Genomic DNA, 16581 nt, shown 5'->3' on the forward strand with positions numbered 1-16581 from the left:
TGCTCATTTGGCATATCTATAACCTTTGACTGGTTGCATAGATAAGTTAAGTAGCTGTGATCAGCTCTAAGCCAGGGGAATGGAAGTAACTTCCCCACCTAGATGTAACTGGGGGGGGCAGGTCCCTTGCGTTACAGCGCCTGCGTGGGAACTCAGAGAGGATTGGCTCCAGGACATGGGGCCACGCCTGCCCAGGCTCATGATGGCAGCCCAGTAAAGCTGGAAGGATACGAGTTCTGGCATGTGAAGCCGAGTGTGGGAGGAGTCGGAAATGAGGCTGCAGAGGAAGATTGGCCGAGGGGATTTAAAAACCCAGATTTGGCGGCCATTGAGGAGGAGAACCATGCTGCTTTAGGGGGGAGAACCACGCGGACTTGACGGAGTGTAGACTCCTGCAGCCCTGAGAGAGGGAGAATCACGCGGCAGCCCTGAGGGAGAGAACCACGGGCAGCCCTGAAGAGGAGAACCATGTGCAGCCCTGAGAGAAGGAGAGCCATGCACAGCCGTTGAGAGGAGAAGAGCCATGTGCAGCCATAGGGGGAGAACCATGCTGCTTTAGAAAGGAGAACTATGCTGCATTGAGAGGGAGAAGCACGCGGACTTGAGGGAGTGGAGACCCCTGCATCCCAGAGAGAGGGAACCACGCGGCAGCCCTGGAGGAGGGAACCACGCGGCCTGGCAGAGTGGGGACCCCCACAGCTTTAGAAGGGGGAACCACCACCTGGTTTTAGCAGAGATCCCGGCGACTCAGCTGAGGGTGCCGGGAACCCAGGGAGGTCTCCCAGTTGAGAGGGATTACTAACTGAGAAGAACCAGAGGACTGCCTGAGCCATGGACTTCTATTTCCTTTCCTGAGATACGGTACTCTGGACTGGGCAAAGGGGGAAGGAAGGAAGGACTATGTCTGTTTGTGGGTGTTTTAAGGGACTTTGGGATTTTGGTGAAGACATTAGGTCACTACTTTAAGTTTGTATAGCATTAAATAAACGTTTCCTTTCCTTTTCACGAATCTCTGGCATTGAGAGACGTCTTTCCTCTGGCGGCGGACATAACAGATCCGGGGCTTCTTTCAGTAATAGTATATTGTCCCAGGCCCCCCTTGTTGTGTTCTGTAACATCCATGGTGCCTGGGACAGCTGCCCCTCTATCATGAGACCTTGTGTTAGAGTCCTTAATCACCTTGCCAACCATCTCCATCTTCCTCTATGGCAACGAGTCCTACCCTCGTCTGTGAACCTTGTCCTTGAAGTGCTGACTCTGGGGGGAACAGTTGTACATCCAGGGATGGGGCCTCCAGTGTTAGTGTCACAAACCCAGATGGCCATGTGCTCTGCAGGGAATGCATGAGCAGCAGCTATTGGAGAGGACATGCCCTGGGCAAAAGGCAGAGATGCCCTGATCCCTGCAAACTGTTGCCATGGAGGAGACTGCTGGGACCTCCTCTTCAGACATCTGGAGTTTTAAATAAATTGCTTTTTAATGTTGGCAACTAAGCAACATGCAGCTTAGCTGTTTTTGACTGGTGGGTACTGGTGGACAATACTCAGTGAGCACTTAACATGCCAGGTGACATGCTGGTCCTTTCTGCATGCTCAAGTTGCCATTACTGTCATCACATCTCACAGGCTGGGAAAGACGTACAGGCAGAGTAAGTCACTTACACCAGATGACAGTTTAATAAGCAGCATACGAATGCTGGCAGCCTGGGTTGAGCACCCACAAGTAACCTAGGGCTTTTACCCCTTTTGATGTAAAACCCCGAGTCCTAACAATTCTGTTCCAATGAGCAGCTTCTGTGTGCATGGTGCATATACATTCTCTTATTCAAGTCTTGCAATAGCCCTGGGGAGTCCATATTAATATATTTATGTTAAGGTCAGGAACAATGAATTTCCCAAGGTCTCTAGCCTCTTTGTGGAGGGCTATAACTAACATTCAAGTCTCTCTGGCCCCTTAGCCCAGCTCCTTTCTTGTGACCAGCCTAGGGCCAGGTTCAACAGGGCCATTAGGGATGGAGGATGTATGTCTGGAGCTTGGCTTCTGAGGCTGCTGGGTAGGACTCCTTGTGCAGCCTCCAACCATGGAGCCCAGTCCAGAGTAGCAGGGGTGGGTCTGCATCTGAACAGCCCTATGGAGAGGCTCAGTGTGCTCAGTCCCGCTCACTTCTCTTTGATGAGAGGCACTGCCAGATTCCTCTGTGGACCATGTCACTGCCCAAGGCATAGTTCACAGCATTGATTGTGGGCACCATTTTGGCAATGAGAGCAGGTACCTGTTGCAAAAACATCCAGAAAACAAGTTTCAAAGCCTCTGCTCCTCTCCCTGTCCCCACCTGGTGACCTCAGCTTTCCTGCCTAGCCCTGAAGCCACCGATCATTTGTTGGGAACTGCCCTGCCTGGTATCAGAAGCTGTAACCCCCACCTAGGCTAAGGCTAATGGAACGCCCTTGGAACCGTAAGCCAGCAAGGAGACAAAAGCTTATCTCCCTGGCAGGAATGCTGCTTCTGCTGCTTTATTCATAACTGAACCCCAAAAAGCTTGGTTGGTTAGCCAAAGACGGGTAAGATTCCCCAAGGGGGGAATGATCTAAGACAGGCACAATCATGTGGGAGGCCCCCAAGAAAGAACTTTGGGGGTTACACAAAAGGGGGTGATGGACCCTCACTCCTCGGCTTCGACATAGCCTGAGTCGTCATTGTTGGGGAGAAAATCTCCTTATCTCTTGATTGCCTTAGTTCCCTAGCTCCACCTAAGCCTGAAACAATGACAGGGTGGTGCAGCTCTGTGCTGAAAAGGGCGGATTCCCCAGGTGGTCAGGCCTAAGAAAGAATATGTAAATTACTGTGAAACCTGCTTTGTTTAGAATGCTTTCAGTTGATGAGAAGGGTCCAAGGAGGAAGTTAGTTTGTTCCTTAAAGTCTTACAGCTCTTTGACTCTGACTCAAAATAGACCCTCAGCGTCCCTTGTTATCTATTGTTTGATCCTTACTTCCTCGTAATGAGTAGTGAGCTTTTACCTGAATTCTTATGCAAACGAAACCAATAAAAAGCCTCTCCAGAGGGGGACACCGTGGCGCCCTCTAGGAGAGAGGGTGGCCAAGCGCTCCCCATGTGAGGAGTGGCCCTGCTGTTCCTATTCCCACACAGGACCTGGTTGTCTCTGTGTATGTTTTTCTTGCGTTTTTGACAAGCCATCCGCAGCGTTCCGTGATCACTGCTGGCCGGTGACCCACACATCAATCATTTGTCTTGCTGCCTCTACATCTTTCCTGACAAACTGTCAGATGATGTGTGAGAACACATGCCTCCCCGGGCGCAGCCTCAGCCCCTGGTCCCAGAATGCATGTTCACCATCTGGCTGTCTATCTCTGTCATCTCACATGAGGCTGAGGCAATGTCAAGCAGCCATCCCCATGTGGCCTGCATGACAAGCAAATTCCCAGTGAATTGTGAGTATTCAAAGGAAGAGAGAAAGACTGTCATGGAGGCAGTAAAGCAAGAAAGAGAGATGGGGTGAAACAGAGACACGAACGTGGAGAGAGTTCTAGCTCTGGGTTGTCTGTACCATCTGCAGCTTCGGGGAGATGAGGGTCACATCTGTGATGGCTGCATACAGATACAGGAGGGCATAGGGGCCCCAGCCGAGCAGCAGCGTCCTGGCTGGCAGGGTGGTGTTCACCTAGGGAGAAATTGTCACAGGAGTGAGGCACTGATCTGCTGCAAAGGTTGGCAGCCCCACACAGCCCCGCAGGACTGTGTAAGCACTCAGCAGGGCTGGGCAGTGTGACCAGGCTGCAGGAAGGTGCTGAGCCTGGAGTGGAATGTGGGGCCAGAGGGACTGCTCTGCCATTTAAGATGCATGACCCTAAGCCTGTCATTTAGGCTTACTTGACCTCAGTTACCCTGTCTGTGAAATGGCCAGATACTACCTGACAGGCCTGGAGGCAGGGGCTAGGCACAGATAACGAGCTTCTGTACTGGGTTTTGTGAGTGTGTGGCTATGGGCATGAGGGTCCCCAGGCTGAGCTGCTCTCACACCTCAGTCCCCGAGACAGCTCTCCATCAGCAACTGCAGCCACCTGGCTGGTCAACCTATACTGGGTTCAAAGGGGCTGCTTTCCACTGACTGAGATACAGCCAGGCAGCTGGTGACCTGGGACCACAGGGAAGCACTCAACTTGCAATCTGATTTCAGGAGAGAGGTTGCCATGTTCTTCTTTTCACATATACTCAGATGATAAACTTTGACGCTAAAAATTGATGTCTATTTTCTCTTGACTATGTCTTCCTTTAACAAAGAAGGTGATTTAAGCTCATAGTCAAGGTCCCTGGGCCAGTGCATGGCAACTTCTGCTGATGCTATCAGAACTGATGGTTGAAAGTCAACCCAGAAGAATGAGAACATTGTGTGGCAGACTTGTCTCCAGTGAATGTGGTGATTTTGAGCACCCAGACAGGTGGTAATGAGGAGGTGAGCACCCAGCTGGGAGCCTGGGATGTGATTCAGTTCCCTCATCCTCCTTCTGAAACCCCAGGGAAGCCTGGCCTTTAGGGAAAATAGATTTGGACAGTCCTTTTCCAATTCAAAGAGAAAAATAATGTGGCAGATTAAATGTCTCAATGAGAATTATTTCTTTTATGCACCATGGTTGACCACTTGGTGGTATTGTCCCAGACCCAGGTTTGATCCAATTCTGCTGTTCCTAATTGTGGCTTTTAATGAATTGCTTAGCTAACCCCACTCCTGCTCAATTTTCTAGTTTGTGACATAGGGATAATAAAACCTTCCTTCCTCTGAGAGTGATTGCAAAAATGAAATGACATAATTCACATAAAGTACTATTAGTATGTGGGCTTTTAAAAAATTTTGGTGCTTATATGACTCGTCTGCTAGAGATTAACCAGGCAACAAAGTTATACAAAAATTGTGGCAAGGGAATATTAATGTAGAAATTAAAAAATGGTCAGAGGGGCTGATTTTGAAGTATTGCTTTTTTTGGCCAAGTATGCTTTCAGGTGTGATTTTATATTGTGGGTAACAGCCTGTGCCTGTGATTAAATTAAACATATCAAAGTGATTCAAAACAGAATTTAAAAAGTATGTAATTTTGTACCAATACTCTCATCCTTGGGGAGAAAGAAATGTCACAGCATGGAGGGTGTCTGGCAGGGCCCCTGGTCCTCAGGGACACAGTGTCTGTTCAGTGAATCTGAGTCATCCTGACCCTCCCTCCATATCTTGGCAATCCACAGGGAGGGTGCATTCTTGTCTAACTCCCCATCTCTATGAAAACTGGATCTACTTCAATTATTGAAAACACAGAAAACTCTAGATTGCTGTCTGTCACATCACTCATGTTCCCTGGTGCCCCTGAGTGGGACAGACAGATTTCTTCTGCTCTAGGAGTGAGACCTTACCTGGGGATGTCCTGTCTTCCCAAGTTTCTGCTCCATGAGCCGATAGGATATGAGTGTGATGAAAAGGGGCAGGAGGAAGTTGAAAAAGGCCATGGTGAACAGGAAGCTGGTGAAGTTTCTGCGGGCAGAGGGGGTAGGGTAGTAAGGGTCATCTCTCCATAAAGATTGCTACCCTGGAAGGCCCCTCAGTCACTCCCATCAGGTGGGCACTCAGAATGTGGGCACTCCTGGGTCCCAGCTGAACTCCGTTCAGAGCCAGGGAGCCACTAGGTCCTCCTACAACTTGCCTTAAGGAGCCAGGCAGCTGAGGTGAGGGAGGGTCCTCCTTCAACTCGCTGTTGGCCAGTTCAAGTGCTTAGCTCTGTCTGTGCCCCAAGCATAGAGAACGAGACACTTTCCTTTGGGGAACATGTTTATCAGATGGAGATGTCAGTGGACCAAGAGGAAGGAACATTCAAGGAGTGTTCCTGGAACAGAGGTTGAAAGGGGCCTGAGGATGGTGAAGAGACTGGGCACTGTGTCAATGAAGAAATTGTTGTGGTCATAGGAGGTGGAATGGGTGACCCTTCATTAAGGGGATATCATGTAACCTTGGTGCTGTCCACTAAGGATAGGTGGGAAGAAGGGATGTCAGAAGGACTGGATGCAGGCTGGGAAAATATCTGCAAGGAGTGCCCTGGTGGGACACTTGCACCAGACCCAGGGTTCCCAAATGGGTTTCACCTGGAAAGATGCTTTCATCAGGGGCAGATGCTCCATCAGTAAATGTGAGTAAACATGTAAAGCAGACAAAAGCAACGTGGTTCTAGTAGAAGTAAGAGGGGAGCTGGAGCCCATGTGACCCCTCCCCTAACAGGTCTCCCTAAGTCCTGGTCTCCCCAAAGACCCATGGGTGGGGCAGTATTAAACACATGCTCCATGAGGGTGTGGTCACTATGTATTCACTGCTGTCTCTCCAGGGCTTGGCCCAGGGGCTGCCTCACAGCAGATGCCCAGGGAATTTAGAAATCTGAATGCTTTGTCAAGGAGGTTCCTTCCAATGCAAAGACCTTAACATTCTTTGAATCTACTTAATCCAAGGACAGATATGATTCCTCTAGAAATTAATAAAGTCAGAGCTTGGGCAGTTGACTGTGATGAAGATGGCTAAGTGGTCATGGGACCACTTAGATTTCAGTTCTGGTGACCAACTCTTTGCCTCAATTTGCATAACAATTCCATCACTTGGCCAGTGTTAATAATGGTCTTTCTCCAGTTCCATTGTTAACCTGCAAGTGGGTATCATCACTAAGGAGCTGAGATTGTCTGGCAAATGTTGACATTCCCCCATCTGAATTTTCAGCTATGACATTGCTGTCATAAGGGCTCAAAGCCAAGATTTCCATGGAAGGGAGCATTCCACCTCACCTGGAGTAGTCCAGGGTGCAGCATGTCCCCAGAGGCTCATAGTCATAGTGGCCCCAGCCCAGGAGGGGCAGTGCTGCCCAAAAGGCAGAAGATAGCCACACAAAGAGCACCAAGGATATGGCCGTGTCCCATGCCAATCTTCTATCTGCATGGACAGAGGAGGAGGATGGTTGAAAGGAGATGACAGCTATCAGGGTGACAAAGAATCAACTTCATGGTCTTGCAAAATGGCCCTGAGTCCTGGCTCTGATGCTTAATAGCTTAGTGCCTCAAGCAAGTTAAGAGTTTCTCTGAGCCTCACTTTTCTTCTCCACAAAAGGGAATAATAGTTCCTGCTTAGAGGATTGTTATGAAGAATAAGAGAGATAATAGATGGGAAGATCTCCGAGTAGACACTCTATACCATCTTCTTTAGAGGACAGAGCATGGAGACAGGTACCCAAGCTAAGTTAGTACAGAAACATGGACAATGGTTCAGGTGAGGGCCATTGGGAGAGGAAAGCGGAGTCTGGACTTACCACCATCTCCGCTCTTACTCAGAATCAGATCACTGTCTTTGCTTTCAGGATACTCTTTGAGAACTCTTGACTTGGGATTTGGAGCTCCATCTCGGTGACACTGGCAGAGGCCAGGTCCTGACAGCATTTTTTGGTATGACCAGTCTCACTGACCTGACCTCCTCCACAATCCCTCTACCTATATTCCTTACAGCCTCACCCAGCCCTTCTCATCCAGTGATTCTTCCTGGATCTCACTTCAGAATGCCTTTCCCAAATGCCTTCTCTGTCCATGGTTTATGTCGTGTTCCTTTGTATACCAGGCTTCAGGAGGTTATCAGCTGGGAGAGAGAAGGGGGAGAATGGGGAGAAAGGTGCAGGAATTAAGAAGCATAAATTGGTAAGTGCAAAATAGACAGGGGGATGTTAAGGAAAGTATAGGAAATGGAAAAACCAAAGAACTTATATGTATGACCCATGGACATGAACTAAGGGGGATATTGCTGGAGGGAATGGGGGTATGAGGCAGAGAGAGTAAATGGTGGGGGGAATTGGGATAACAGTAATAGCATAATCAATAAAATATACATTTTTTAAAGCAAGAAATAAAAAGACTCCAGGATAATGGACAAGACTCCAGATGGGGTTTGACCAGTAGAGAAGAGGCCTACAAGCCCCCTTACCCTGACACTTTGATTCCACTGAGACAGCCCCAGAAGGACTTTGCTTGGATGTGTCCTCCTTCTGTGGACTGTATGTTTATGTCCTCCCACTCTAAATTCATATACTGAAGCTCTAACCACTGCGTGATGGTATTTGGGGTTGGAGGACTTTGGGAGGTACATAGGTCATGAGATTGGAGCCTCCATGATGGGATTAAGTACCTTTATAAGAAGAGACATGAGAGAGATGATCTCTTTTCCTTGCAAGTGAGGGCACAGCCAGAAGGCAGCTGTCCACAAACAAGGAAGAGAGCTCTCACCAGAACCCAAATGTGCTGGCTCCCTGATCTTTCCAGCTTCCAGAACTGTGAAAGATGAATTTCTGCCAGTTAAGGTACCCAGTCTATGGTGTTTTCCTAGGTACTAAGCCCCTCTCCCTACCATATTAATTGCTGTGTTACTAATGTGTTGCATTAGTTTTTTTGGCTTTGGAAACAGATGACCAAGGTGACACACCTAGGGTCATCCAGTAATAAAGCAGATGAACCCAGGTCCCTTCTCCTCTCTTCCCTATTTTGGTACCACCCCATGCCATCCAGAACAGGAAGGGCTTTGGTCTAGGGACCCCTGGAACAGGGATTAACTGCTCTATATTGAGGCAGAGAAGCCTGTTACTGTCTGAGAAGGTTGCATGTGTGTGTGTATGTGTGAGAGTCTGTGCATGTGTGAGATGGTCTGAGGGAGTTTGAGGGGCAGGGCTGGGATAGTGGTGGGAGAGGAGCTCCAAGGTCAGGTGGGACAGGAGGGGCTAACCTGCGAGAACAAAGGCAATTTTTTTTGGCCTGTAGAGAGGCATGTAACTTTGCCAAGGGCGAGGGGTTGTGTGTGCGTGTCTGTGGCAATGACAGACCTATGATTCCAAAGGAGCTATGCCCAAGGCTTCAGGCCATGCTGACCTTGGGTCCCACAATAGCATTCATACCAGGCACATCCTTGGTTCCACACTTGGAGCCCAGGAGACAAAGGGAGAGACTACCTGTAGAGGCACCCAGGCCATGCCCAAACCCAGCTTTGCCCGTATCAGCTGTGTGACCCTCCCTAGACAAGCTCTTTAACCTGTCTGAACCTCTGCTTACCAGTCCACAAGCTGGAGGTTATGCTGTGAATGTTAGCTGAGCCACAGCTCCCCAAAGTATGTTGGCATACCCAGGTGGTGAGTGGGGTTCTAGAGAGTCTAATGGGCGAATATGTATTTTATATTAATGTGTATTAAAATTATAAGAATATTAAAGCTGTAGGAGTTCTGGCTAAGATGGAGGTGTAGGTGGAAATGCTTTGCTTCCTCACACAACCAAAAGGAGCATAACAACCAATCTCAAATCAATAAACAACCAAAATTGCCAGAAAATCAAACTGCATGAAATTCTGACAACCAAGGAATTAAAGAAAAAACCAAACAGAAAAACCAGACTGGTAAGGTGGACCTCGAGGGCCAACTCAGAAAAACCACAGTGAGGCGGCTGAGGGGAGGGGCTGACTGCAGAGCTCCGCAGAGCTGCATGGGAGGGATTGACTTAAGGGGAAAACAGACTTAGAGCTGACCGTGGGCTAAGGCTGGGGCTGCCGAGGTGAGAGATACTTCCAGTCTGACATGACAGTCTGTTGGAAAGTGTGCTAGAAAAGAGCAGTCAAGCTGCATTGCTCCCACTCTGGCCCCTCCCACACAGGCAGAGAGCAGAGAGGGCTGCCCTGCCAGGGTGAATACCTAAGGCCCCAACCCCCTTCCCCCTTACAACCTATCATCACCTGCACCAAGACAAAGAAATATGGCCCAAATGAAAGAACACAGAAAAACCTCAGAACTAAGTGATGAGATTACCAACCTATCTGATGGAGAATTTAAAGCCCTGGTCATCAAAATGCTCACAAAACTCACTGAGCTTGGTCGAAAAATGAAAAAACAAGTGAAAGATACCCAAAATGAAATAAAGCAAAATATTCAGGGAACCAACAGTGACAAGAAGGAAACCAGGATTCAAAGTAATGATTTGGAACAAAAGGAAAAAATAAATATCCAACTGGATCAGAACGAAGAAACAAGAATCCAAAAAAATGAAGAGAGGCTGAGAATTCTCTGGGACAACCTGAAACATTCCAATATCGGAATTATAGGGATGCCAGAAGGAGAAGAACAACAGCAAGAAATTGAAAACTTATTTGAACAAATAATGAAGGAAAATTTCTGCAATCTGGCAAAGGAAATGGACTTCCTGGAAGTCCAGGAAGCTCAGAGAGTCCCAAAGAAGTTGGACCCAAGGCACATCATCATTAAGTTACCCCAAATTAAAGACAAAGAGAAAATCCTAGAAACAGCAAGACATAAGGAGACAGTTACCTACAAAGGAGTTCCCAGCAGACTGTCAGCTGATTTCTCAAAAGAAACCTTACAGGCAAGAAGGGGCTGGAAAGAAGTATTTGAAGTAATGAAAGGCAAGGACTTAGATCCAAGATTCCTCTATCCAGCAAAGCTATCATTTAGAATGGAAAAGCAGATAAAGTGCTTCCCAGATAAGGTCAAGTTAAAGGAGTTCATCATCACCAAGCCCTTATTATATGAAATGTTAAAGGAACTTATCTAATAAAAAGAAGATCAAAAATATGAACAATAAAATGACAACAAAGTCACAACTATTAACAAATGAACCTAAAAGAAAAGAAAAACAATGAAAACAAAAACTAAGCAAACAACCAGAACAGGAACAGAACCAGAGAAATGGACATCATACAGAGGGAGTTCAGAGGGGAGGGGGAAGGGAGGAATAGGGGGAAAAGTTACAGGGAAGAAGAAGCATAATTAGTAGGCATAAAATAGTTGAGGAGAGATAAAAATAGTATAAGAAACAGAGAACTCAAAGAACTTATATGTATAACCCATGGACATGAACTAAGGGTGGGGGGAATGCTGGAGGGTTGGGGGCGGCCAGGTGGAGGGGGGGATAAAAGGGGAAAATTGGGAAAACTGTAATAACATAATTAATAAAAATACTTTAAAAAAGAATATTAAAGCTGTGATGTCACAGATATTGTTTAGAACAAGAATGAAGCAGGCGTTTAAAATCTCTAAAGTGAGTTACTTCTAAGAAAGAAATATCAAGTAGATAACAACAGGTGGTACTCTGATAGGGCCATTTATGAAGATGATATTTGACAATACAGCTTGGGAAATCCAGAGTTAGACTGGTTTTCATGAAGCTGGAATGGCAGAGGTTCCTCAGAAGTGTGAAGTGTGGGGGCACATGCCTAGCCACCCCATATCACCTCTCTGCCCCCTAACAATGCCTATCTTCAAGGACATTTTCTGCATCCATGATCACATTTGATTTTCAGAATAAAACTGTGAGGCTGGTCATGAAAACCATCTCACAGAGGAAAATACTAAGGTTCATTGAAGACCCATGACTTGCCTGAGGCTGCAGCTATTCCATCCCATGTCTCAGCACTCTTCTTGCACTCTCCCAGCTTTCCTCTTTTCCCGACTGCCCATACCCCACATTCGTGCACACTCACTGCCACCCACATTTCCTTGAACTGGGAGACACTGAGCAGATCTTCATCCCAACCACCCTCACTGCACTGATGTCCCTTCACCCTGGGAGCCCCAAACATACGGGTGCAGTAATGATGATAGCTCCCCCAAGCAATGGCTGCGCTGTTGCTGATGCTGGCCAATGCTGCTGCAAACCCCTGGAAGCCGTGAGCCTGGCAGCCATCTGAGCCATAGGGCCAGCGCCTGTGGGAGATAGTGGGCACAGTGATCCTCCCCTCCGTTCTTGCCCTCCTCTCAGAGGGTACCTTCCTGAACATTGGCCCAGCTCCTCAGAAAAGGGCTTTATTATCTGTTTTTTTTTTCTATGAGGAAACTGGGGCCTTAGAGTCCAAGTCACTGGCCTGAAGGTGTGGAGCCTGATACAAACTCTCTAGGCTCAGCACCAGTGTTGGAACAAAAGTCTCTCTCTGTGATCAGGTGCCTCCTTTACAGTACATGGAATACCCTGGTTGGAGAGAGAGCTCATAACTTTATTCAATAGATGAGGAAACTGAGGCTCAGAGAAGACAACGTACTGGGCCAAGGTCACAGAGCAGATGAAAGCAAAGTCAGAGGGTAGAACTCAGGCCTCTCAATTCTTGGCCTCATAGGCCAAGCAAGGTTAAAAGCTTCAGTTGCCCCTCCCCATCCTGGGCAGAGGTAGGAGATCACAGCAAAGAATCCTCACTGATTTAGACCCACAGATCATTCATGGTGGGCTCCAGTCCTATCTGCAGTGCCCAATGTTCAGTCTGCTTAAGAAAACAGTCTTGTAAACACCTTCTGAGGCCATGTTGGAAGACCCTGATTTGCACATAAGGAGGTCTGAGACTCTTGTCAAAATCCTGTTTGCTTTCACAAACACTTATTTAGGGCTTCCCAGGTACCAATTATTATTCTAAGTTATTTACAAACAATAAAAAGTCAATACTTTCAACTACCATATGAGTTAGGTGATAATATCCAATTTAGAGAAGATGCCAAGAGGTAGAAATAATGACACCAAGATTTAGATTTAGATATAAGCAGCCTGGTTACAGGACCCATGTTCTTCATCACTACAGTCAGTCAGCTCTGTTGGTTAGGTCTGAGCAACTTTGGGGAGTCTGGAATTTGGAAGTAGCTTAGTTCAGCCTGCCCTCCCTGCTAGGGTCAGTTTTCAGTTATTAGGAAGAATGCTTCTGGCCTTGTTGCTCAGTGCCCAGAGATCAGGCCCTAGGGCAGGACCCCAGAGCCCAGGGACTGGTGGTGGGTAGGGGGGATGTTACCGAAGGAGGCTGGATGTGGCTGCAATGAGGGCATTCAGGCTGATCCCACTGTCTGCAAAAGCCAAGCTCAGCACCAGTAGGTGGCTAGGGGTCCGAAGCTCCGGGTTCTTGCAGAAAGAGAGGATGGTCAGGCTATTGAGGCTGAGACCAGTGAGAGCTGAAAAGAAAGTAGAAACTGCCATAGTGGGTTTGTGAGGCCCACCCAGGGTCAGAACCAGGAGATTGGGGTGAACAGAGACTGGACAACCTCCTATCCTTAATCCTTCACATTTAGCAAGCTTCTGAGTGCAGCTCATCAAACACCTACAAGCAGAGCTGGCCCTCAGAGACTGAAAGCTGTAAGACACACCCCTGCTCTCTACTACAGCAGCCTAAGGAGAAGACAGACAAGGCGGAAAGCCCATAAACACAGCACAGTTTATGCTAGAACATTTGTAATCATGAATGGCCCCCAAGCACTTAATCATATGCAGCATGGTGCTTAGCACTTTACAAAAATCCTCTCATTCAATCTTCAGATGTATGCTGTTCTCCCAATTTACATTTGGGAGACTGAGGCTCAGAGACCCTACCTAACTTGCTCTCAGCATACAACTCATAAGTGATGGGGCTGGGAATCGAATTCAGGTCTTTCAAATTCCAGAATGCCTTCTCTAAGTGTTGTGGAGCAACATAAGGGAGACCCTTGAGGAGGAGGAGATGTTTGAAGAGTGGTGAGGTATCCAGGACACCGGGCAGAGAGGTGAGCTTTGAAGGGGGTGGTCTCAGGTGGCAGAAAGATCCAACTTTGAATTTCAGCTTGGTTACCACTTACAGTCTCTGAGCCTTGGCTTCTCCCATCTAAAATGAGTAATGTTGGGGGCGGGGCGTGGAATAGGGACAACTGTAATTAAACAACAATAAAAACAATTAAAAAATAAAATGAGGAATGGGGAAGCATCCTGTCTTTGAAACTGTGAGTATTTAGTAGGAAGACAAGATGCAGAAAGAGCATTCTAGAAACAGAAACAGCATGTGCAAAGAAATACAGTGGTAAAATTCTGTTTGAGGACATAGAGGGATGCTAGATTATAGAGAGGAAAAGAGGCCAGGGCCACCAGGACCAGCCTTGTGCTGCTGCTCTCTCTTCTGTCAGTTCTTACGGGGTGAGAAATTGTGCAGATTATTTCTCTGGATCTGCTCTGAACAAGGGCTGCATTCCCAACAACTTAGTCTTGGGGTGACCCAGCTCCTGGGTATACAGTCCCAGCTCTGGCCTCAGCGAACATCTTAGGGATTCTGGGTTGAGGCTGGCACCTCATGGACCCAGGTCACCCTTAGAATAGAAATGCTTAGGGCTGAGAGAATGGATATAGTGGCATTAATGGGGGTGCTGGAGAGGCTGGGAGTAAATGAATTTAAAATGAACTTAAATTAACTGAAATCATTGGGTATCTATCTCAGCTAGCACTTTATACCCATGATCCTATCTGACCTTCATCATCACTCACATGGAACATCAGGGTACTGAGGGCCAGAAAGCTTGAGTGACTTGGTTATAATCATACAGATGGCTAAACTGTCTCTGGAGCCTATCAGGGGCCTGATTTTATACAAAGTTCTTAGCAGAATTTCCAGGGAGTGGATGAAACTTTCTCCTTATGGAAAGGATAATTCAAAAACCCTGGTTTTTGGTCATGCTCTGGGTAGATGTCCCCCTCTCAAAGTCGCTCTCTCCCTTACCCTTGCCTAGCTTCTCTATCTTGGCTCCCAGCCTGCAGGTTGCATCTCACAGGTACAGCCATCAAAGCCCTCATGGATCCAGTCACAGAGGGGTTGAGTTTGGAGACCTCTCCTTGTAAGTTTCAAAACTGTGGCTCAGGTTCTGAGAGCCTGCTAGTTCCCCACTACACCCCAGGTCCTGCCTGGCTCACCTTCCACCAGCAGCACCATCCCCACAGCCAGCACCTCCAGTTCCCCAAACCCTGTGGGCAGGGTCCTGGACTCTGCCATCCTTTCCTTCCTTCCAGCTGGCCCAGCTCTTCTCTGGCTTCCCAAAGCCAGGCTCCTCCCTTTTAAAGGGCCATCTCACATGCTGGCACATGCAGGTGATTATGCTGGATCTTAGGCTCCTTCTTGCTGCCCCTCCTCCCAAATCACCCTCTTGGCCTGAGCAGAAGGAACCCATTCACCAGCTGGACAGTACAACCTTTGTGAAGCCAGAATGGAGCCATGTCTCATTCATTTCAGCCCCGCTAGGCAGGATTAGTGACCCAGAATCCAAATGGTGTGTGGCTGAGAGCTGATTTAGGAGAGTTGCATAACTAAGGGAGGGATGGGGAACAGAAGGAGGGATTTGATGTTGCAGCTGTACCTGAGAACTGATTAGAAGCCAGTTCCCAACATGTTTGTAGGTGCTGACAAGCTGAGTGCTTGTGTACATGTGTGTGCACATATATATGTGTCCACATGCTTGCATGCATGTCCTCACAAGCAAGGAGGGAAGGATGATGGCTGGGAAGTCAGCTGCTGTTATAGAAAGAACTCCAAATGGAATTAAACACTTGAGTTTTGGTTCTGAATCTGCTGTTAACTAGCTGTGTTCCCTGGAGTGGGACCACAGGAGTCTCTGCTTCCTCCTTTGCAATGTAAGCATCTTTTGGCATGGACTGTGTACATCTTGGTTAGAAGAATGTATCATGGGTATAGCCTTTGGGTCTGCACTTCCTGACTCCCACAGAGCACTTCAGCTACACAAGCATCAAAGTCTCTCTAGTCACTGGCTTGGAGCAGAGGGTCTGCTGCTCTCTTGTAAGTGGTCTACAACCCACTAAGGGCTTTGGCTTCCACAAATGAGGTCCTGGTACAAGTTACACAATGGCTCATGGTGAAATTTGCATCAGGAAATACTAACTAGGACAACTTAACTCATTTTCAAATAAAGACACCAAAGCTCAGAACACTATCAGCAATATAGCCAATGTTTATTGAGTGCTCACTAAGGGCCATGTACTGTGCTAACCAACCTTACAATGATTCCTACAACTCCTCTCCATTTCACATGAGCAAACTGAGGCCACACAGTAATTCACAAAAGCTCCATCTGCAAATCCCTGGGGGCAGGGGGGCTCCTGGTCAAGTAGCTAATTTTATTTTGTGAATGTTCATTTCCATGCCTTTCTTCTTGTGATTCCTGCTTATGTCTAAGCCTAAGTACCCCTCAAGGCTGAGCTGACACTCACATATTCCTGGAAGCCTTCCTTGTTAACCCAGTTACCACAGGTTTTTTTTCCTGCTATTTTCCAGTTTCTGTCTTGCATTACAGTTAATGCGTATGTCAGGTTTTCTTTTTTCTTCCTTTCCTTCTTTCCTTCCTCCCTCCCTCCCTCCTCCCTCCCAGCATCCCTTCCAGGACTGTTGGATATGGTGGATGTTCGTGGACTTTTTTTTTTTCGTTCTTTTTTCTTTCTTTCTTTCTGTCTTTTCTTTCTTCTTCTTTTCCTTTCCTTCCTTCCTTCCTTTTCCTTCCTTCCTTCCTTCCTTCCTTCCTTTCTTTCTTTCTTTCTTTCTTTCATCCCTGCAAAACTGCGAAAGACTTTAAGGCAGAAATGAAAGCAGGACAGGGCTGGGAATCAAGGTGGAGGACAGCTAGGTAAGATGGACAGGATGGCAGCCCCAGAAGGAGGAGGGAAGGGCAGAGATGTGGGAATGGGCCAGGCTAGCCTTTGTTTGGGGAAAATGAGGTAGAAGTGGGAAGCACAGG

The 16581-nt window shown here is 47.5% G+C and overlaps 1 protein-coding gene across 3 annotated transcripts; it reads right to left on the reverse strand.

The window, feature by feature from the left end:
* Positions 1–1453: 1453 nt before the first annotated feature.
* On the reverse strand, positions 1454–14937 carry RGR (retinal G protein coupled receptor). 3 transcript variants are annotated; one of them, XM_036026731.1, is made up of 7 exons: positions 14753–14882; positions 12840–12996; positions 11654–11775; positions 6827–6971; positions 5420–5537; positions 3567–3680; positions 1454–2272 (listed from the first exon to the last, which is right to left on the reverse strand). In XM_036026731.1, exons 1-7 carry the CDS (start codon positions 14829–14831, stop codon positions 2150–2152), a joined length of 858 nt encoding a protein of 285 aa, XP_035882624.1. In that variant the 5' UTR covers positions 14832–14882; the 3' UTR covers positions 1454–2149. The 3 variants fall into 3 exon arrangements, with proteins under 3 accessions (XP_035882624.1, XP_035882623.1, XP_035882625.1); XM_036026730.1 differs by lacking the exon at positions 12840–12996 and having other exon boundaries at positions 14753–14937; XM_036026732.1 differs by lacking the exon at positions 3567–3680.
* Between the last annotated feature and the right edge of the window lie 1644 nt (positions 14938–16581).

This window comes from Phyllostomus discolor, chromosome 5, assembly GCF_004126475.2.
Source record: "Phyllostomus discolor isolate MPI-MPIP mPhyDis1 chromosome 5, mPhyDis1.pri.v3, whole genome shotgun sequence".
Classification (NCBI taxonomy): Eukaryota; Metazoa; Chordata; class Mammalia; order Chiroptera; family Phyllostomidae; genus Phyllostomus; species Phyllostomus discolor.

Bases quoted from the DNA above. Each gene is read 5' to 3' on its own strand.
- RGR (XM_036026731.1), bottom strand. From the start codon at position 14,831: ATGGCAGAGTCCAGGACCCTGCCCACAGGGTTTGGGGAACTGGAGGTG. The intron at 6,972-11,653 runs GTATGTTTGGGG...CTGTCCATGCAG, and splicing joins CTATCATCATTACTGCACCC to ATAGAAGATTGGCATGGGAC. The intron at 5,538-6,826 runs GTGAGGTGGAAT...CTCTGCCCGCAG, and splicing joins TGCACCCTGGACTACTCCAG to AAACTTCACCAGCTTCCTGT.